The sequence below is a fragment of the Rattus norvegicus genome, chromosome 10 (assembly GCF_036323735.1).
Source record: "Rattus norvegicus strain BN/NHsdMcwi chromosome 10, GRCr8, whole genome shotgun sequence".
In the NCBI taxonomy this organism is placed as follows: domain Eukaryota; kingdom Metazoa; phylum Chordata; class Mammalia; order Rodentia; family Muridae; genus Rattus; species Rattus norvegicus.
The window spans coordinates 40,757,501-40,779,806 of NC_086028.1; the positions used below are offsets into that span (position 1 = coordinate 40,757,501).

A 22,306-nucleotide genomic window follows, 5' to 3' on the forward strand; every position below is an offset into this window, starting at 1 on the left:
CAGGAGAAGACTGAAAGACACATTGTATCTACAGACATACTGAGACACAGGTTCCACAGCTGCTATCATGTGTGTTGTCTGGGCTGCTGCTGCCACATCCGGCTGAAACTTCTCATTCCTCACAGAAACTTCTGGAGGTTTTGTGCCCTCCAGTTCTGGTGCACAAGTTGGTTCTGGCCCCAGAGTGGCTCTTTTCCCTGCTGATTTACACACATTCAATCTGTGGATCTGAGGATGTGTGTCTTCTCAGATCTGAATCTTCCTCATGCTTGGCCTGTAAATCCTTGGCATGTTCTTCCTGCAACTGGGTCAGGAGGATCTTGACCCGGACAATAAGATCAGAGTTGGGTATGTACACACTCAAGTAGGCCTCCAGGTATTGCAGAGGCAACAGGTCTGATGGGTCACAAAAGTCCTCAGGGTTCTTGTCCATCCATGTTTCCAGGAAGCTCCAGAGGGTGTTCTTTACTTGTTCATCCTCTTTAGAGTAAGGGCTGAGGTATGAGTGCCTAGAGCAGATGAGAGACAGAGTCACCTGTAAAGTCCCAGGCCCCTCACCAAATACTGGCAATTCTGTCTGCTCTCAGAATTATTAGTTCACCTGTACACAATAGGGGCTTCCAATGTATCTGTGCAAAGGGTGAACACAGGCGTCTCTGTCCTGACATCTCCTTGGTCACATGATTTCCTGGATTATCCTTCATGAATCTCTACTTTGGACACATCTCTACTGGGTACTCCAATATTTCTAGAACCTCCTTTCTCTATGAGAGAAATGCATTCACTAAGGACTAAGAAATATTACGTGAAGTATAAAGTGCCTTTTCAAGGTAGAGGGGTTAGTTACATCCATTTTAGTGTCTCAGCTCTGGGCAGCCCAATCACTTGGACCAAGCCTGGGAGAAGGATTTTCTTAATGCATGTAATGTGTTCTGAAAATTATGTAGGTAAAAAGTAGATGGAGACACAGACTCAGATGGAGACAGAGCTAGAGACTTAGAAGAAGAGGTAGAGTGAGAATAGAGGGTGACGGAAAGGGAAGAGTAAGGTAGATTCAGAAAGACAGAGAAAGAGAGAGAGGAGAGAGCCAGAGACAGAGATAGACAGTGACAGACCTAGAGAGAGGGAAAGAGAGGGTGCGATGAAGAGAGAGGAGGGAGGGAGGGAGAGAGAGAGAGAGAGAGGAAGAGAGAGAGAGAGAGAGAGAGAGAGGAGAGAGAGAGAGAGAGAGAGAGAGAGAGAGAGAGAGAGAGAGAGAGAGAGAGAGAGAAATTTCTGGAGCCAGGAAGAGGATCTGAGAACTGTGGGCTTGGAGATGGCGCTCACCTCACAAACAGCAGGTCCAATATCTGTAGAGGGTGGCAAAACGTCGGTATGCAGACAGCGGAGACACCAGGATGTCCATGTGCTCAGCTGCACTCTGTGCCCTGATGCTTGACTCTCTCTGTGACTCCATCAGGTCCTGTCAAGCAGAAGCATCCTCAGCCTGAAAAGAAAGTGTTCAACATGGCCCAGATCTGCAACCTTCTGACTGGTTTTCCTCATTCCAAGTTTTCCTGAATTATTTCTCTTTAAAACACACAGAGAAAACAGAGTGGTTACCTGGTCTGTGAGGCCTTGGCTGGCCTTGGTCAAATTTTTTCCTTTTTGGGAAAATGACCAGAGGTTTTTTGAAGGCAGGAGAGAACCCTGTGCCTCCAGACACCATCATGGCCTTTCTTGTTGTCTTTCTTAAGGCCTGAGCCTCTAGTAGTCCGAAGACAGCAAGAGAACATCCTGCCCTCTCTACTGTCTCTGACAAGTGAGCTGCAGGCCTTGCTCTAACCAGTGGGTTGCCTGGTTACCAAGGTTCTACGTTATTAGGTCATCAGGCTCTTCTTCAACAGGACTTTCCTTAAAGGCCCCCATGTCCCCTCTCATTTCCTAGGTATACAATAAAACACAGGTATACATGTTTCCCTCTCTACTGTTCTCAGAGATATCTGGATATAGACAGCACGTCTGCCTAATGTCTGGTTGTGTGTCTGCATTTGTTTCCATCATTTTCTTAGTGAAGCTTTTCTGTTGACAATTGGGTTAGGACCAATCTCTGCGTATATCAGAATATTATTAGAAATCATTTTGTTGGCATTTTTCTATTCATTTTTCCCCCTATCCTGTCACCTGTGCCTCTGGGTGGTGCAGTCTCTGGTTCTTGGTATTCCAGTCATTTTGAGAGGTGGAGACACACTCATGGAATTGGTCTCAAATGTGTCAAGGTATTGGTTAGACACTTTTACAATTTCTGAGCCACCTTTACACAGACTGTGTAGAATGTAAGTGAAATATTTTGTGACTTGGCTGATATCCTGATGTGTCTACTGGAAGTCTTTCTGGTTACAGTTTTTATATTTTCCCAGTGATACCCTCTAATTCTAATTTATTCTCCCAACATTCTCTGCCCTTTTCGATCCCTACCCTTATTAATACCCCTCACTTAACTATACCACACCCAACACACCCAAGAGAGATGTCTATTTTGTTTCCCTTCACAGTGAGATGCATGCATGTGTATCTTGGGTCTTCTTATTCCTTAGCTTCTCTGGGTCTGTGGATTGTAGCATAGTTGTTCTTTATTTAGCAGTAATTTCCACATATAAGGTATTTTATATTATATTTGTGTTTTTGTTCCATTCATTTGCATGGATGGAAGAAGATGTTGATTTTAGCAGCTTCTGAATACTCCAGTGTGTGAATGTAAATATTTTCTTTCTCCATACATCAGTGGAAGGACTTGAGGTTGTTACTAGCCATTAACAATAACGCTTCTATGACAATAGTTTAGCAAGTGACCTTCTAGTATTTATTTATTTTTTTCTGAAAAGCCAGTGTTCACTTTCAAATTGTTTAACAAGTTTTCACTTGACCCAAAAATGGAAAAGTGTTCCCCTTCCACTACACCCCTGTTAGCATAAGCTATCATTAGTGTTTTGGATTTAGTCATTCTGATAAGTGAGATGGAATCTCAAAGTCATTTTATTTGCATTTCCCTGATAACTAAGGATGGTCTTAGTGCATTTTCTTAAGTGAGAGTATTCTCTTGAGAATTCTCTTTAGATCTTTAGTGTTGGTTCATGTCCCCCCAGCCTTTGGGCATGTCCACTGGAGAGGTTAAAACATGGAGTGTTTAACTGCATTCATCACAAGAGCTTACACTGAGACAGTGGATGCTCCAGGAGTGGAAAGTGCAGTCTGAGATGTGAGAAAGCCAAAGCTGGGATCCCTTGGCTTTCAGGCATCTTGTCACCCCTAGAAAAGTCTGCATGTTTCTAATAAAAAAAGGTACAAACGCTAACCATACTACAAAACCTTTGACTTACAATGGTGTCAGGTCAGTGAGATATGCGTGTGCTACGGTGGCACACATATTATGGGAGCAACCAACTGACTTGATTTAAGACTTACTCCCTGACATGGACCCTGCTTAGCTGATCAAGATCCTGAGACTAGATAGTTTAGAGATCTAGAGAAATTGTTAATAAGGCTGTTCTACGAAAGAAAGAGAAAACACTGATTCTTAGTGATCTGTTATACTCACAGAAGACCAGTGCCTTGCTCAACCAACATCAGAGAAGCTTCCTCCTGAAGCAGATTACAAAACATCCTGAGACCCATAAGCAGACCTTATGTAGAGTGAGACACCTTGCAACACTCACTCCTTAATTGGAGAAGTGGCCTCATGCACCCATCCTCAATCCAGGATTATCTACACTTGATAACCCGTTGCAATTGAAAGTTTAATTTTTTCTAAGAGGGTCTCTAGGGAATCAAACTCCTCTCAATTGCAGTCCTCATGTTTATGAGCAAATTGCCAACAGAAAATAAATGCATTCACATCTATGGAAGAGCTCCTGGTTTCATAATATCCTATCAGGACTTCTTGCATTTTGCTTTTTATATTTCACTACTATTTATATATTGATTTTTTCTTTTTAGCTCTTCATGTCCTTTGTGTATATAATATGGACACGATGTTACTGTTTCTAAGGTATTTTTTGCCTGTTCTTAGCCTTGGAGAAGGTGTTTCTGACATCCTCACAGTTGCTGAAATGCTGAATGCAGTTGCTGTCTCTGGGGAGGGATAATCATTTTGGTTTAAGGACATGACCAGTGGTAGACTGACTGTATTTGTGCACTAAGGCAGCATCCACATCCTTGTTCCTATATGCTGCACATTAACTGGAGGCAGAGAATGAATAAAATTGAAATATTAAATCATCAAGTATTAACATAAATAATTGAATAAATAAATAAATAAATAAATAAATAAATGTAATTTATTATCACCAGAAGGGAGTGTTGTTGGCAAGTTATGGGCTGAGGAGATGGGAGGTCATAAGGTGTAGCCATTATGAAAATGCATGATAGACTTTTAGAAAATGTTTTCTTCATTTGAAGAGCACCTTCCTTCCCATTCAAACCCCGTTTCTCTGTCAAATGGTCGTGGGAATCCAACTTTCAGCCGTCTGTATGAATAGATCTATTTGTTATGGAAACTGTTGCCTTATCCTAGACTCTATTTGCCTTTTTCGCTTAGTACAGTAACTTCGAACCTGGCCTATGCTATAGCATGAATTAGCACACACTACAGTTAATGCTCATCTACAGGAGACCATTTGTGCAGGTTGAATTTCTGCTTTTAATTCTTTGGGGGGTTTATACATCCTTAGAGAAAAAGGCTAATTAGTTGCCTTTACATTTTTGAAGAACAGACAAAGTATTTCTGAAAGTAGGTAAGGCATTCTATAGGTGCCCTAGAAATATGTCATGATTCAGTGATTCCCCATCCTTGACAACCCTTGGAATATCTGGGTGTAAAGTAGTCACTTGTATGTGAATTGAATTGTTACCACGGGATGAAAGTGGTTTCCCTTCTCAGGTTTAGATTGAAGTTTACTGAAAGGTAATGTTGAACATGATTACGTGTGATTTATTAGTGTGTGAATACATTCTTTAGAAAAAATAATATTTAAGACATTTACCCTTTATAATTTAAGCTTGTCACTTAAATGTTTGAAATGCTTATGTTAACTTCTTAAAATTATTTTTGTTCCTTATACACCTTTGAATAAACTTAAAATCATTTACCAAATAGAATATAAATAATGTGCAGATATTTTCTCTCATCAGACAGCATTTAAGAAAAAGTAAACCAAATACTAACAATTTATTAAAACCAATACTTAAAATAAAGACAACATTGAAAATATCAGAAGGAGTAAAACGGCTATTGCTCAGGGGAGGGGAAGGCTGGCTGTGGGGTTGGAACTAGTGATGGATTGAAATAGGCAGCTGATCATGAGGGGCAGGAACAGCAGCTCAGAGGCAGGACAGACTCAAATTGATGACCAGAGGTGACAGGGCCATTATCTTAATAGGTAGGCCCAGTGTAGCAAGCAGGAGATGACTGAAAGACACATTGTATCTACAGACAAACTGAGACACAGGTTCCACAGCTGCTATCATGTCTGCTGTCTGGACTGCTGCTGTCACATTTGGCTGAAACGTCTCATGCATCACAGAAACTTCTGGAGGTTTTTGTGCCCTCCAGCTCTGGTGCACAAGTTGTTTCTGGCTCCATAGTGGCTCTTTTCCCTGCTGATTTACACACATTCAATCTGTTGATCTGAGGATGTGTCTCTCCAGATCTGAATCTTCCTCATCTTTGGCCTGTGAATCCTTGGCATGTTTTTCCTGCAACTGGGTCAGGAGGATCTTGACCCGGACAATAAGATCAGAGTTGGGTATGTACACACTCAAGTAGGCCTCCAGGTATTGCAGAGGCAACATGTCTGATGGGTCACAAAAGTCCATCCATGGGTTCTTGTCCATCCATGTTTCCAGGAAGCTCCAGAGGGTGTTCTTTACTTGTTCATCCTCTTTAGAGTAAGGGCTGAGGTATGAGTGCCTAGAGCAGATGAGAGACAGAGTCACCTGTAAAGTCCCAGGCCCCTCACCTAATACTGGCAGTTCTGGCTGCTGTCAGAACTATTAGTTCACCTGTACACAATAGGGGCTTCCAATGTATCTGTGCAAAGGGTGAACACAGGCGTCTCTGTCCTGACATCTCCTTCGTATCATGGTTTCCAGGATTATCCTTCATGGATCTCTACTTTGGACACATCTCTACTCAGTAATAAAATATTTCTAGAACTTCCTGTCTCTATGAGAGAATTGCATTCACTAAGGACTCAGAAATATTACGTGAAGTATAAAGTGCCTTTTCAAGGTAGAGGGGTTAGTTACATCCATTTTAGTGTCTCAGCTCTGGGCAGCCCAATCACTTGGACTAAGCCTGGGAGAAGGATTTGCTTAATGCATTCTAATGGGTTCTGAGAAAAGTGTAGACAATATACAGATAGAGACAGAGACTCAGGTGGAGAAAGAATTAGAGACTGAGAAGAAGAGGGAGAGTGAGAATAGAGGGTGAGGGAAACGAAAAGTAAAGTTAGATGTAGAAAGGCAGAGAGAAAAAGAGAAAGAGACAGAGAAAGAGACAGTGACAGACCCAGAGAGAGGGAAAGAGAGGGAGAGATGAAGAGAGAGGGAGGAGGGAGAGAGAGAGAGAGAGAGAGAGAGAGAGAGAGAGAGAGAGAGAGAGAGAGGAGAGAGAGAGAGAGAGAGAGAGAGAGAGAGAGAGAGAGAGAGAGAGAGAGAGAGAGAGAAATTTCTGGAGCCAGGAAGAGGATCTGAGAACTGTGGGCTTGGAGATGGCGCTCACCTCACAAACAGCAGGTCCAATATCTGTAGAGGGTGGCAAAACGTCGGTATGCAGACAGCGGAGACACCAGGATGTCCATGTGCTCAGCTGCACTCTGTGCCCTGATGCTTGACTCTCTCTGTGACTCCATCAGGTCCTGTCAAGCAGAAGCATCCTCAGCCTGAAAAGAAAGTGTTCAACATGGCCCAGATCTGCAACCTTCTGACTGGTTCTCCTCATTCCAAGTTTTCCTGAATTATTTCTCTTTAAAACACACAGAGAAAACAGAGTGGTTACCTGGTCTGTGAGGCCTTGGCTGGCCTTGGTCAAATTTTTTCCTTTTTGGGAAAATGACCAGAGGTTTTTTGAAGGCAGGAGAGAACCCTGTGCCTCCAGACACCATCATGGCCTTTCTTGTTGTCTTTCTTAAGGCCTGAGCCTCTAGTAGTCCGAAGACAGCAAGAGAACATCCTGCCCTCTCTACTGTCTCTGACAAGTGAGCTGCAGGCCTTGCTCTAACCAGTGGGTTGCCTGGTTACCAAGGTTCTACGTTATTAGGTCATCAGGCTCTTCTTCAACAGGACTTTCCTTAAAGGCCCCCATGTCCCCTCTCATTTCCTAGGTATACAATAAAACACAGGTATACATGTTTCCCTCTCTACTGTTCTCAGAGATATCTGGATATAGACAGCACGTCTGCCTAATGTCTGGTTGTGTGTCTGCATTTGTTTCCATCATTTTCTTAGTGAAGCTTTTCTGTTGACAATTGGGTTAGGACCAATCTCTGCGTATATCAGAATATTATTAGAAATCATTTTGTTGGCATTTTTCTATTCATTTTTCCCCCTATCCTGTCACCTGTGCCTCTGGGTGGTGCAGTCTCTGGTTCTTGGTATTCCAGTCATTTTGAGAGGTGGAGACACACTCATGGAATTGGTCTCAAATGTGTCAAGGTATTGGTTAGACACTTTTACAATTTCTGAGCCACCTTTACACAGACTGTGTAGAATGTAAGTGAAATATTTTGTGACTTGGCTGATATCCTGATGTGTCTACTGGAAGTCTTTCTGGTTACAGTTTTTATATTTTCCCAGTGATACCCTCTAATTCTAATTTATTCTCCCAACATTCTCTGCCCTTTTCGATCCCTACCCTTATTAATACCCCTCACTTAACTATACCACACCCAACACACCCAAGAGAGATGTCTATTTTGTTTCCCTTCACAGTGAGATGCATGCATGTGTATCTTGGGTCTTCTTATTCCTTAGCTTCTCTGGGTCTGTGGATTGTAGCATAGTTGTTCTTTATTTAGCAGTAATTTCCACATATAAGGTATTTTATATTATATTTGTGTTTTTGTTCCATTCATTTGCATGGATGGAAGAAGATGTTGATTTTAGCAGCTTCTGAATACTCCAGTGTGTGAATGTAAATATTTTCTTTCTCCATACATCAGTGGAAGGACTTGAGGTTGTTACTAGCCATTAACAATAACGCTTCTATGACAATAGTTTAGCAAGTGACCTTCTAGTATTTATTTATTTTTTTCTGAAAAGCCAGTGTTCACTTTCAAATTGTTTAACAAGTTTTCACTTGACCCAAAAATGGAAAAGTGTTCCCCTTCCACTACACCCCTGTTAGCATAAGCTATCATTAGTGTTTTGGATTTAGTCATTCTGATAAGTGAGATGGAATCTCAAAGTCATTTTATTTGCATTTCCCTGATAACTAAGGATGGTCTTAGTGCATTTTCTTAAGTGAGAGTATTCTCTTGAGAATTCTCTTTAGATCTTTAGTGTTGGTTCATGTCCCCCCAGCCTTTGGGCATGTCCACTGGAGAGGTTAAAACATGGAGTGTTTAACTGCATTCATCACAAGAGCTTACACTGAGACAGTGGATGCTCCAGGAGTGGAAAGTGCAGTCTGAGATGTGAGAAAGCCAAAGCTGGGATCCCTTGGCTTTCAGGCATCTTGTCACCCCTAGAAAAGTCTGCATGTTTCTAATAAAAAAAGGTACAAACGCTAACCATACTACAAAACCTTTGACTTACAATGGTGTCAGGTCAGTGAGATATGCGTGTGCTACGGTGGCACACATATTATGGGAGCAACCAACTGACTTGATTTAAGACTTACTCCCTGACATGGACCCTGCTTAGCTGATCAAGATCCTGAGACTAGATAGTTTAGAGATCTAGAGAAATTGTTAATAAGGCTGTTCTACGAAAGAAAGAGAAAACACTGATTCTTAGTGATCTGTTATACTCACAGAAGACCAGTGCCTTGCTCAACCAACATCAGAGAAGCTTCCTCCTGAAGCAGATTACAAAACATCCTGAGACCCATAAGCAGACCTTATGTAGAGTGAGACACCTTGCAACACTCACTCCTTAATTGGAGAAGTGGCCTCATGCACCCATCCTCAATCCAGGATTATCTACACTTGATAACCCGTTGCAATTGAAAGTTTAATTTTTTCTAAGAGGGTCTCTAGGGAATCAAACTCCTCTCAATTGCAGTCCTCATGTTTATGAGCAAATTGCCAACAGAAAATAAATGCATTCACATCTATGGAAGAGCTCCTGGTTTCATAATATCCTATCAGGACTTCTTGCATTTTGCTTTTTATATTTCACTACTATTTATATATTGATTTTTTCTTTTTAGCTCTTCATGTCCTTTGTGTATATAATATGGACACGATGTTACTGTTTCTAAGGTATTTTTTGCCTGTTCTTAGCCTTGGAGAAGGTGTTTCTGACATCCTCACAGTTGCTGAAATGCTGAATGCAGTTGCTGTCTCTGGGGAGGGATAATCATTTTGGTTTAAGGACATGACCAGTGGTAGACTGACTGTATTTGTGCACTAAGGCAGCATCCACATCCTTGTTCCTATATGCTGCACATTAACTGGAGGCAGAGAATGAATAAAATTGAAATATTAAATCATCAAGTATTAACATAAATAATTGAATAAATAAATAAATAAATAAATAAATAAATAAATAAATGTAATTTATTATCACCAGAAGGGAGTGTTGTTGGCAAGTTATGGGCTGAGGAGATGGGAGGTCATAAGGTGTAGCCATTATGAAAATGCATGATAGACTTTTAGAAAATGTTTTCTTCATTTGAAGAGCACCTTCCTTCCCATTCAAACCCCGTTTCTCTGTCAAATGGTCGTGGGAATCCAACTTTCAGCCGTCTGTATGAATAGATCTATTTGTTATGGAAACTGTTGCCTTATCCTAGACTCTATTTGCCTTTTTCGCTTAGTACAGTAACTTCGAACCTGGCCTATGCTATAGCATGAATTAGCACACACTACAGTTAATGCTCATCTACAGGAGACCATTTGTGCAGGTTGGATTTCTGCTTTTAATTCTTTGGGGGGTTTATACATCCTTAGAGAAAAAGGCTAATTAGTTGCCTTTACATTTTTGAAGAACAGACAAAGTATTTCTGAAAGTAGGTAAGGCATTCTATAGGTGCCCTAGAAATATGTCATGATTCAGTGATTCCCCATCCTTGACAACCCTTGGAATATCTGGGTGTAAAGTAGTCACTTGTATGTGAATTGAATTGTTACCACGGGATGAAAGTGGTTTCCCTTCTCAGGTTTAGATTGAAGTTTACTGAAAGGTAATGTTGAACATGATTACGTGTGATTTATTAGTGTGTGAATACATTCTTTAGAAAAAATAATATTTAAGACATTTACCCTTTATAATTTAAGCTTGTCACTTAAATGTTTGAAATGCTTATGTTAACTTCTTAAAATTATTTTTGTTCCTTATACACCTTTGAATAAACTTAAAATCATTTACCAAATAGAATATAAATAATGTGCAGATATTTTCTCTCATCAGACAGCATTTAAGAAAAAGTAAACCAAATACTAACAATTTATTAAAACCAATACTTAAAATAAAGACAACATTGAAAATATCAGAAGGAGTAAAACGGCTATTGCTCAGGGGAGGGGAAGGCTGGCTGTGGGGTTGGAACTAGTGATGGATTGAAATAGGCAGCTGATCATGAGGGGCAGGAACAGCAGCTCAGAGGCAGGACAGACTCAAATTGATGACCAGAGGTGACAGGGCCATTATCTTAATAGGTAGGCCCAGTGTAGCAAGCAGGAGATGACTGAAAGACACATTGTATCTACAGACAAACTGAGACACAGGTTCCACAGCTGCTATCATGTCTGCTGTCTGGACTGCTGCTGTCACATTTGGCTGAAACGTCTCATGCATCACAGAAACTTCTGGAGGTTTTTGTGCCCTCCAGCTCTGGTGCACAAGTTGTTTCTGGCTCCATAGTGGCTCTTTTCCCTGCTGATTTACACACATTCAATCTGTTGATCTGAGGATGTGTCTCTCCAGATCTGAATCTTCCTCATCTTTGGCCTGTGAATCCTTGGCATGTTTTTCCTGCAACTGGGTCAGGAGGATCTTGACCCGGACAATAAGATCAGAGTTGGGTATGTACACACTCAAGTAGGCCTCCAGGTATTGCAGAGGCAACATGTCTGATGGGTCACAAAAGTCCATCCATGGGTTCTTGTCCATCCATGTTTCCAGGAAGCTCCAGAGGGTGTTCTTTACTTGTTCATCCTCTTTAGAGTAAGGGCTGAGGTATGAGTGCCTAGAGCAGATGAGAGACAGAGTCACCTGTAAAGTCCCAGGCCCCTCACCTAATACTGGCAGTTCTGGCTGCTGTCAGAACTATTAGTTCACCTGTACACAATAGGGGCTTCCAATGTATCTGTGCAAAGGGTGAACACAGGCGTCTCTGTCCTGACATCTCCTTCGTATCATGGTTTCCAGGATTATCCTTCATGGATCTCTACTTTGGACACATCTCTACTCAGTAATAAAATATTTCTAGAACTTCCTGTCTCTATGAGAGAATTGCATTCACTAAGGACTCAGAAATATTACGTGAAGTATAAAGTGCCTTTTCAAGGTAGAGGGGTTAGTTACATCCATTTTAGTGTCTCAGCTCTGGGCAGCCCAATCACTTGGACTAAGCCTGGGAGAAGGATTTGCTTAATGCATTCTAATGGGTTCTGAGAAAAGTGTAGACAATATACAGATAGAGACAGAGACTCAGGTGGAGAAAGAATTAGAGACTGAGAAGAAGAGGGAGAGTGAGAATAGAGGGTGAGGGAAACGAAAAGTAAAGTTAGATGTAGAAAGGCAGAGAGAAAAAGAGAAAGAGACAGAGAAAGAGACAGTGACAGACCCAGAGAGAGGGAAAGAGAGGGAGAGATGAAGAGAGAGGGAGGAGGGAGAGAGAGAGAGAGAGAGAGAGAGAGAGAGAGAGAGAGAGAGAGAGAGAGAGAGAGAGAGAGAGATATTTTTCTGGAGCCAGGAAGAGGATCTGAGAACTGTGGGCTTGCAGATGGGTGCTCACCTCACAAACAGCAGGTCCAATATCTGTAGAGGGGTGGCAATACGTCGGTATGCAGACAGCGGAGGCACCAGGATGTTCATGTGCTCAACTGCACTCTGTGCCCTGATGCTTGACTCTCTCTGGGGCTCCATCTGGTCCTTTTGAGCAGAAGTGTGCTGAAAGTTAAAGAGATCAAAGTGGAGGGTTGAAACTGGCAGCGATCTTCAACCTTCTGATTCGTTTCCCTCATTCCAAGTTTTTGTGAAATATTTTTCCTCATTAGCAACATAGAAAACAGGTTGGTTACCTGGTCTGTGTTGCCTTGGCTGGCCTTGGTCAAATTTTTTCCCTTTTTGGAAAATGGCCAGAGGCGTTGAAGGCATGAGAGAACCCTGCCCCTCCAGACACCATCATGGCCTTTCCTGTTGTCTTTCTTGAGGCCTGAGCCTCTAGTAGTACGAAGACAGCAAGAGAACATCCTGCCCTCTCTACTGTCTCTGACAAGTGAGCCTGCAGGCCTTGCTCTAACCAGTGGGTTGCCTGGTTACCAAGGTTCTGCATTGTTAGGTCATCAGGCTCTTCTTCAACAGGACTTTCCTTAAAGGCTCCCATGCCCCCTCCCCTTTCCCAGGTATACAATTAAACACAGGTATACATGTTTCCCTCTCCACTGTTCTCAGAGATATCTTGATATAGACAGCACCTCAGCCAAGCAATTGGAGTCCCTACTGTTGCACTGCATCTGTAACCATAATCATAAATTCAACCCTAATTATCCCAATCTATTGTAAACACACCCTAGGCATGTTTCCTTGCTTTTATGTGGCCATGTATGTGTTCTGAGTGGATGAGATCACATGTATACCTGTTACATCCAGCAGCCCCACAATGTCAGTGTTCCGGCATAGGAATTGTCTTATCCAGAATCAATTTCCACCCCCATGATCATTTTAGGGCTCACGCCCAGAGGTTTACATTCCTTTGGAAACAGCTGGCTGAGGCACATCCAGCAGCTTACAGGATGGAAGCTCGAACCCTAGCCCTCTTTCAGAGGGGATTCATCCTCCACCACTTCTTTCCATTCCTGCTTGAATCCTTGATTTGAGTCCCTCCAGTGATGGACTGTGACCTATCACCTTCGAGAAAACGTTCTCTTTCCTTAGTACCGTTTAGTCCTGGTGCCTGTCACAGCAACTGAATGAAAGTTGAACAGACAATATTACAGTTTGTCTGTCCCCATTTTGTGTTATGTGGCAGCCAATCTCTTCTCTATTTCCTCATCCCCCCTCATTCCATGATATTCTGTCTCTCCCTCTATAGTCTGTTTTTTTCTGCTGTTTCCAGTGTATTTTGTTCCAAAGTCATTCACTCTTCATCCCGTGGTCATCTCTCTCCTTCAAACATAGTGTCTGGGTCACTCGTTAGTAATCCGGTGCTCTGAGGAGGCCACACCATGTGCCTGTGCTCAGAGTTTCCTTCTACTCCACAATGGTGGGCAGTGTTACAGTAAATTACTATCTTGTCTCCTTTGCCACATGAAGTAGAGTTGTGTTTATTGCGTCTTTACTGTTCCCTGTGATGTTTTCTTTGTTTCTTTTGTTCCAATCCCAAAAGTTGTTCAGGATCTCCTGTATGATCATATGCATTGCATGCTAGTTCCTCCCAGTAGGCTCCAGTATGTTTGAGCAGGGCATGCACATGAGTTCCTTCTTCTGTATGTTATGTGCATTTGTGCGTGTACATGCATAAAAGTACATGGGCATGTTTACATGTATACATGCTAACATTCATGTGTATCTGTGTGTGCCCATGTGTGTTTTTGTTGGTGTGTGTGTGTGTGTGTGTGTGTGTGTGTGTGTGTGTGTGTGTGTGTTTTGGTAGACTTTAACATTCCTTTACTGGTTAAGGCAAAAGCTAGAATTCCTAAAATGTGACTTGGTTCACAAATCATAGTGGGAACAAACTTTCCTTTCAGGGAACCTAGTTCTACATCACGGTCTTGAGCTGCACCAGTGTTGAGATGAAATAAAAGACAACACATAAACTCTGGGGTCCTTGGTGGTTGTATGCATACAACTAGGTGAGTTGTGGAATCTATTGGTAATGGGAACAAGGACACCTCAGGTCAGAGGATACATCTTTGAGGAGGCAAATCCACTTGATAGGGTGGAAATTATCAGGACATGAACAGCCTATAAGGTGAAGTATTATGCAACATGAAGATCAGGTCCCAAGCATTTAGGAAGCTGATCATGTCACCAAGAAGTTACAAAATTCCCATAGCTTCCTTACAGCAGCACAGGCATGAATCTGGTAGAGGCACCACCATATTAGAATTTATAAATACAATTGTGATACAAAAGCAGTGGAAGACTAAATATGACCACTGACCCAGCAAGATTAGGAGTTAGAAACATTGACTGTAAGGCAGAGAGCTCAGTAGAGCAGCCATAGAATTAACAAAATTGTGGATTGTAAGGCAGCTGGCACCTTCTTCATTGTCTTGCCCTGCATAAAACTTGGTAGTTTAACACAAAGGACTGGTAAATTTTCTCCTTCATTAAGAGTTCAACATTCCCATTTTCCTGCTGCGTGAGTCTGAACTAGTTCAAGCCCTGAGCAGCACATCCTTTTTTGCTTTTATTTTATTTTATTTTTCTTGGATATTTTATGTATTTACATTTCAAATGACATCCCCTTTCTCGCTAACTCATATCTCCTCCCCATCCCCCTGCTTCTGTGAGGATGCTCCCAATGCAACCAACCAACTCCACCCTCCACACCCTGGCATCATCTTACATTGGGGAATCAATCTTCACAGCACCAAGGGCTTTTCCTCCTATTGGTGTTGGACACTGCCATCTTCTGCTACATATGTGGCTGGGTCATGGGTCCCTCCATGTGTACTGATTGCTTCATGATTTTGTCCCTGGGATCTCTGGCGAGAACTGGTTGGCTGATATTGTTCTTCTTATTGGTTTGCAAACCCCTTGACCTCCCTCATTTTTTTTGTTTAACTCCTCCATTTTGGTCCCCTTGTTCAGTCCAATGGTTAGTTGCAATCATCCTCATCTGTATCAGTAGGGCTCCAGCAAAGCCTCTCAGGAATAATCCATATCTGGGTCCTGTCAGCTAGCACTTCTTGGCATTAGCAGGAGTGACTGGTTTTATTGGCTGCATATGGGATGGATCCCTAGGTGGGGCAGTCTCTGAATGACCTTCTCTTCAGTCCTAGCTCCACTGTTTGTTTCTGTATTTCCTCCCCTGAGTATTTTGCTCTCCCTTCTATGAAGGAATGAAGCATTTCATTTTGGACTTTCTTCTTTTTGAGCTTCCTATCATCTGTGGATTTTTTCTTAGGTATTCCAAGCTTTTGGGCTAATATCTACTTTTCAGTGAGTTTATACCTTGTGTATTCTTTTTGTGACTGGGTTACCTCACTCGGGATGGTATTTTCTAGTTCCCTCCATTTGCCTCAGAATTTCATGTAGTCAGTGTTTTAAAATAACTGAGTAGTATCCCAGTGTGTAAATGGACCATCTTTTATGTATTCATTTCTTTATTTAAGGACATCTGATCCTTTTCAGCTTTGGACTATTATAAATAAGGCTGATAGGAACATAGTAGAACGTGTGTTTTTGTTATATGTTGGAGCATCTTTTGGGTGTATGTCCAGGAGTGGTGTAGCTGGGTCCTCAGTTAGTACTATGTCCAATTCTTTGAGAAGCTGCCAAACTGATTTCCAGAGTGGTTGTACCAGCTTTCAATTTCACCAACAATGGAAGAGTGTTCCCTTTTCTTCACATCCTCGCCAGCATCTACTGTCACCTGAGATTTTGATCTTAGCAATTCTGACTGTGAGATGTGAGCTGGTATCTCAGAGTTGTTTCCATTTTCCATTCCCTATGACTAAGGATCTTGAACATTTCTCTTTTTTGATTAAATAATTTAATCAATTAATTTATTTTTATACCTCCCAATTTATTCCTCTGAGGTCCAACACCCGAGGGTTCCATACCATATACCTCCTCCCTGCCTTCCTGGTCTGCTCCACACCCATCTCCACAAGGAAATCCCCACCCTACCCACCCCACCCAACCTCTACAATTTCTGTTGCCTCAAGTACTTTGAGGATTAGGTGCATCTTCTATGAATGAACCCAGACCGAGTAGGCCTCTTCTATACATGTGTTGGAAACTTCATCTCTGCTGGTGTATGATGCCTGGTTGGAGATCCAGTCTCTAAGAGATCTCAGGCGTCCAGATTATTTGAGACTGTTTGTCCTCCTACAGAGTTTCCTTCCTTCTCAGTTTCCTCCAGCTTTTCCCTAATTCAGCTAGAGGGGTCAGAATCTTCTGTTCTTTGGTTGTATGTAGATTTCTTAGGTGCTTCTCGGCCTTGCAAGATTCCTCTGTTGAGAATTCTTTGTTTAGCTCTGTATCCCATTTTTAATAATATTTTAGATTCTCTGGAGTCTAATTTCTTGAGTTCTTTGTATAGATTAGATATTAGCCATCTATCAGCTGTAGTATTGGTAAAGACCTTTCCCAATGTGTTGGTTGCCATTTTGTCCTATTGACCATGTCCTTTCCCTTACAGAGGGATGACAATTATATGAGTTTCCATTTGTTGATTCTTGATCTTAAAGCATGAGCCATTGGTGTTGTTTTCAAGAAATTTTCCTCTGTGTCCATGTGTTCAAGGTCCTTCTCCCTTTCTCTTCTAAGTTTCAGTGTATCTAGTTTCATGTGTAGGTCTTTGATCCACTTGGACTAAAGCTTTGTACAAGGAGATAGGAATGGGTCAGCTTGCATTCTTCTCCATGGTGACCTCCAGTTGAATCAGCACCATATGTTGAAAATGCTGTCTTTTTCCCATTGGATAGTTTTAGCTCTTTTGTGTAAGATCATGTGACCATAGGTGTGTGGGTTCTTTTCTGGATCTTCAATTCTATTACATTGATCTACCTGCCTGTCTCTGTACCAATACCATGCAGTTTGTTTTAATAACAATTGCTCTGTAATACAGCTCAAAGTCAGGGATGGTGATATCCCCAGAAGTTCTTTTATTGTTGAGAACATTTTTCCTATATGATTTTTTGTTTTGTTTTTTGTTTGTTTTTGATTTTCCAAATGATTTTGCAAATTCCTCTTTCTAATTCTATGAAGAATTAAGTTGGAATTTTAATGGGGATTGCATTGAATCCTTACTTTGCTCTGAGAAAGATGGCCATTTTTACTACATCATTCCTGCCAAGTATGGGTAAGGGAGAACTTTCCATTTTCTGAGATGTTCATCAATTTCTTTTTTCAGAGACATGAAGTTTTTGTGATACAAATCTTAAGGAATTATATTGAATATGTAGGGAGAGAGTGAGCAGCCTTGTCCAGTCCCTGATTTTAGTGGCATTGCTTCAAATTTCTCTCCATTTAATGTGATGTGCACTACTCATTTGCTGTAAACTGCTTTTACTATGTTTTGGTATGGGCATTGAATGCTGGCTGATCAGGACATGTTTATGTGAAACCTATATGCCAGTCACAGATATAGTCTTTTTCAAAACTGACCAATCTTAAAGACAGTAGGTAAACTTCTTAAAGATCCTTAAAATAACATTCATGTTGACAACCCCTTACTTTTGGGTTCTCAAATGCTTCTTCTGTTCTCCTCTGTTTCTGTGTGAATCTACCTGTTGCTGTGTGTCTCTGTGTGTCTTTGTGTCTCTCTATTTTGTACTCGATCTGTCTCTTTGTATTTCTGTCTGTCTCTTTTGTCCCTGTCTCTGTCTCTTGCTCTCTCTGTCTCTGTCTCTCTGTCTCTGTCTATCTATGTCCATCTCTATCTCCCTCTCTCTCTGCCTCTCTCTCTCTCTCTCTCTCTCTCTCTCCAGCACTATTCTTGTCATCTCCAGCAGTTCCTCCTTCATTCCTCTTTAGAATACTGCAGGCCTCCCAAATATAAGTAGCTGTCATGACTTATCAGTTTGCATTAAGTCAGGGCACCTCCTTTTCTATTAAGGCTAGAGCATGCAACCCAGTGAGGGGAGACGCTCCAGTGGACAGGCAACAGAGTCAGAGACAGCCAATATTCCACTGTTAAGACTTTACAAAATGGGAATGCTTCACTCCTTCTTTATAAGGGGAACAAGAATACCCTTGGGAGGGAATAGGGAGGCAAAGTTTTGAACAGAGGCAGAAGGAACACCCATTCAGAGCCTGCCCCACATGTGGCCCATACATATACAGCCACCAAACTAGATAAGATGGATGAAGCAAAGAAGTGCAGGCCGACAGGAACCGGATGTAGATCTCTCCCAAGAGACACTGCCAGAATACAGCAAATACATAGGCGAATGCCATCATTAAACCACTGAATTGAGAACGGGACCCCTGTTGAAGGAATCTTAGAAAAGATTGAAAGAGTTTGAGGGGGCTTGAGACCCCATATGAATAACAATGCCAACCAACCAGAGCTTCCAGGGACTAACCCACTACCCAAAGACTATACATGGACTGACCCTGGGCTCCAACCTCATAGGTAGCAATGAATAGCCTAGTAAGAGCACCAGTGGAAGGGGAAGCCCTTGGTCCTGCCAAGACTGAACCCCCAGTGAACGTGATTGTTGGGGGGAGGGCAGTAATGGGGGGGAGGATGGGGAGGGGAATACCCATGTAGAAGGGGAGTGGGGGGAGTTAGGGGGATGTTGGCCCAGAAACCGGGAAGGGGAATAACAGTCGAAATGTAAATAAGAAATACACAATTTAATAAAGATAAAAAAAGACTTTACAAAAAGATGAAGGTACACAAGCTTTGCAAGGTGCTGAGTGCTTAGGTCAGTCCAATGTAGACTACCGTGTCTCCATGCAAGTTCTTTGGTTGACAGTTCATTCCCTGTATCCTATGGTCTTAGTTTGGCTGGATCTTATTTTTTTCTTGTGGTGTCCTTTACTCCCCAGCTCCAACAAAGATTCCTTTAACTCTTCCACAAGGTTTTCAAAGCTCTGCCTAATGTGTGACTGTGAGTCTGCATTTGTTTCCATCATTTTCTAAGTGAAGCTTTCTGATAACAATTGGATTAGGAGCAATCTCTGAGTATATCAGAATATTATTAGAAATCATTTCATTGGCATTTTTCTAACCTTTTTTTTTCGTATCATGTCATCTGTGCCTCTGGGTTGTCCAGGCTTTGGTTCTTGGTATTCCAGTCATTTTGAGAGGTGGACACACTCTCATGGGATTGGTCTCAAATGTGTCAAGGCATTGGTTAGAAACTTTTACAATTTCTGAGCCATTTTTACACAGGCTGTGCAAAATGTAAGTGAAATGTTTTGTGACTGGGCTGATATCCTAATGTGTCCACTGGAAGTCTTTCTGGTTACAGTTTCTAGTTTTTCCCAGAGATACCCCCAATTCTAATTTATTCTCCCAACACTCTCTCCCATTTTCCTCCCCATTGATTCCTCCTTTTTCCATGCCTACCCTTAATTAATACCCCTCACTCAACCACACCCAACACACCCAAGAGAGATGTCTATTTTGTTTCCCCTTCACAGTGAGATGCATGCATGTGTATCTTGGGTCTTCTTATTCCTTAGCTTCTCTGGGTCTGTGGATTGTAGCATAGTTGTTTTTTACTTTAGCAGTAATTTCCATATATAAGGTATTTTATATTATATTTGTGTTTTTGTTCCATTCATTTGCATGGATGGAAGAAGATGTTGATTTTAGCAGCTTCTGAATACTCCAGTGTGTGAATGTAAATATTTTCTTTCTCCATACTTCAGTGGAAGGCCTTGAGGTTGTTACTAGCCATTAACAATAACGTTTCTATGACAATAGTTTAGCAAGCAACCTTCTAGTATTTATTTATTTTTTTCTGAAAAACTGAAGTCTTCACTTCCAAAGTTGTTTTACAAGTTTTCACTTGAACCAACAATGGAAAAGTGTTCCCCTTGCACTACATCCCTGTTAGCATAAGCTATCACTTGTTTTTTGGTTTTAGCCATTCTGACGGGTGAGATGGTATCTCAAAGTCATTTTATTTGCTTTCCTGTATAAATAAGGATGTTGAACATGTCTCTTTTGCATTTTCTTAAGTGAGAGTATTCTGTTGAGAATTCTGTTTAGATCTGTAGTGTTGGTTCATGTCCCCCCAGGCTTTGGGTATGTCCACTGGAGAGGTAAAACATGGACTGTTTGACTGTGCTCATTGCAAGGGCTTACACTGAGACAATGGATGCTGTAGGAGTGGAAAGTGCAATCGGAGATGTGAGAAAGCCAAAGCTGGGATCCCTTGGCTTTCAGGCATCTCATCACTCCTAGAGAAGTCTACATATTTCTAAGACAAAAAGACATAAATGCTAACCATACTACAATCCTTTGACTTACAATGGTGTCAGGTCAGTTAGATATGCATATACTACTCTGGCACACTTATTATGGGAGTAACCAACAGATTGCTGACTTGACTTAAGATTTACTCCCTGACATGAACCCTGCTTAGCTGACCAAAACCCTGAGACTAGATAGTGTAGAGACTTGGAGAAATTCTAATAAGGCTGTTCTACAAAAAAAAGAGTAAAAAGTGATTCCTAATGATCTGTTATACTCACAGACCAGTGCCTTGCTCAACCAACACCAGAGAAGCTTCCTCCTGAAGCAGATCACAAGACATCCTGAGACCCATCAGCAGACCTTGTATAGAGTGAGACACCTTGCAACACTCACTCCTTAATTGGAGAAGTGGCCTCATGCACCCATCCTCAATCCAGGATTATCTACACTTGATAACCCCTTGCATTTGGAAACTTAGTTTTTCTAAGAGGGTCTCTAGGGAATCAAACTCCTCTCAAGGGCAGTCCTCAGGTTCATCAGCAAATTGCCAACAGAAAATTAACCCATTCACATCTATGGAGGAGGCTCCTTTTTTCATAATGTCCTATCAGGACATTTTGCAATTTATTTTTTATATTTCACTATTATTTATTGATTTTTTCTTTTTAACTATGCATGTCCTTTTTGTATATAATATGGACTCAATGTTATTGTTTTTAAGGTATTCTTTGCCTATTTTTAGCCATGGAGAAGGGGTTTCTGACATCCTCACTCTTGCTGAAATGCTGCATGCAGTTGCTCTCTCTGGAAAGGGAGAATCATTTCGGTTTGACGACATGACCAGTGGTTGACTGACTGTATTTGTCCACTAAGGCCGCGGCCACATCCCTGTTCCTACATGATCCATATTAACTGGATGCAGAGAAAGAATAAAATTGGAATATAAATCATCAAATATTACCATAAATAAATGAATAAATAAATAAAAATAGTTTATTAATTATTACCAGAAGGGAGTGTGGTCGGCAAGTCATGGGCTGAGAGATGGGAGGTCATGGGGTGTAGCCATTATGAAAATGCATTGTATATATTTAAAAAATGTTTTCTTCATTTGAAGAGTACCTTCCTATCCATTAAAACCCATTTTCTCCTTCCAAAATGTTATGGGAAGCCAACTTTCAGTCATCTGCATGAATAGATCTGTTTATTACGGAAACTGTTGCCTAATTCTAGAGTCTATTTGGCTTCTTGGCTTAGCACAGTAACTTTGAACCTTGCCTATGCTGTAGCATGAATTAGCACATACTACTATTAATCTTTTCATCTACAGCAGACCATTTGTGCAGTCTTAAGTCCTGATTTTAATTCTTTGGGGGATTTACCCAACATTAGAGAACAAAGTCTAATTAGTTGCCTTTATATTTTTGAAGAACTGACAAAGTATTTCTGAAAGTAGGTAAGGCATTGTATAGGTGACCTAGAAATATGTCATGATTCAATGATTCCCCATCCTCAATAACCCTTGGAATATCTGGGTGTAAAATAGCTACTTCTATGTGAATTGAACAGTTACGACTGGATAAAAGATGTTCCCCTTGTAAGGTTTAGTTTGTAGTTTACTGAAATATAATGTTGAACATGACTATGTGTGATTTATTAGTGATGTTAATACCTTCTTTAGAAAAAAGACTATTTAAGACATTTACCCTTTATAATTTAAGCTTATCACTTATTATTTCAAATGCTTATGTTAACTTTTTAAAATTATTTTCATTCCTTATGCACCTTTGAATAAACTTAAAATCATTTACCAATAGAATATTCACAATTTGC

General features: G+C 41.2%; 1 protein-coding gene and 2 long non-coding RNA genes across 3 annotated transcripts in view; all 3 read right to left on the minus strand.

Annotated features, from left to right (window-relative positions):
* The window catches only part of LOC120095322 (uncharacterized), a 2,069-nt gene extending 249 nt beyond the window's left edge, over positions 1–1,820 (minus strand). The window contains exons 1-3 of the long non-coding RNA XR_005490810.2: positions 1,603–1,820; positions 1,327–1,486; positions 1–509 (exon numbers count right to left, since the gene is read on the minus strand). The exon at positions 1–509 is cut by the window's left edge and continues 249 nt beyond it. This is a non-coding gene — a long non-coding RNA (uncharacterized LOC120095322). The remainder of the gene's footprint in view (positions 510–1,326; positions 1,487–1,602) is intronic.
* A 3,356-nt stretch (positions 1,821–5,176) lies between these two features.
* On the minus strand, positions 5,177–7,258 carry LOC120095323 (uncharacterized). The gene is made up of 3 exons (XR_005490811.2): positions 7,037–7,258; positions 6,761–6,920; positions 5,177–5,947 (listed from the first exon to the last, which is right to left on the minus strand). It is a non-coding gene; the product is annotated as an uncharacterized LOC120095323 (long non-coding RNA).
* Positions 7,259–10,618: 3,360 nt separating this feature from the next.
* Positions 10,619–12,665, minus strand: Ralgdsl7 (ral guanine nucleotide dissociation stimulator like 7). Its single transcript, XM_017597633.3, has 3 exons — positions 12,447–12,665; positions 12,161–12,315; positions 10,619–11,389 (listed from the first exon to the last, which is right to left on the minus strand). The coding sequence occupies exons 1-3, from the start codon at positions 12,615–12,617 to the stop codon at positions 11,095–11,097; spliced, it is 621 nt and encodes a 206-aa protein (XP_017453122.1). The 5' UTR covers positions 12,618–12,665; the 3' UTR covers positions 10,619–11,094.
* Positions 12,666–22,306: the final 9,641 nt, after the last annotated feature.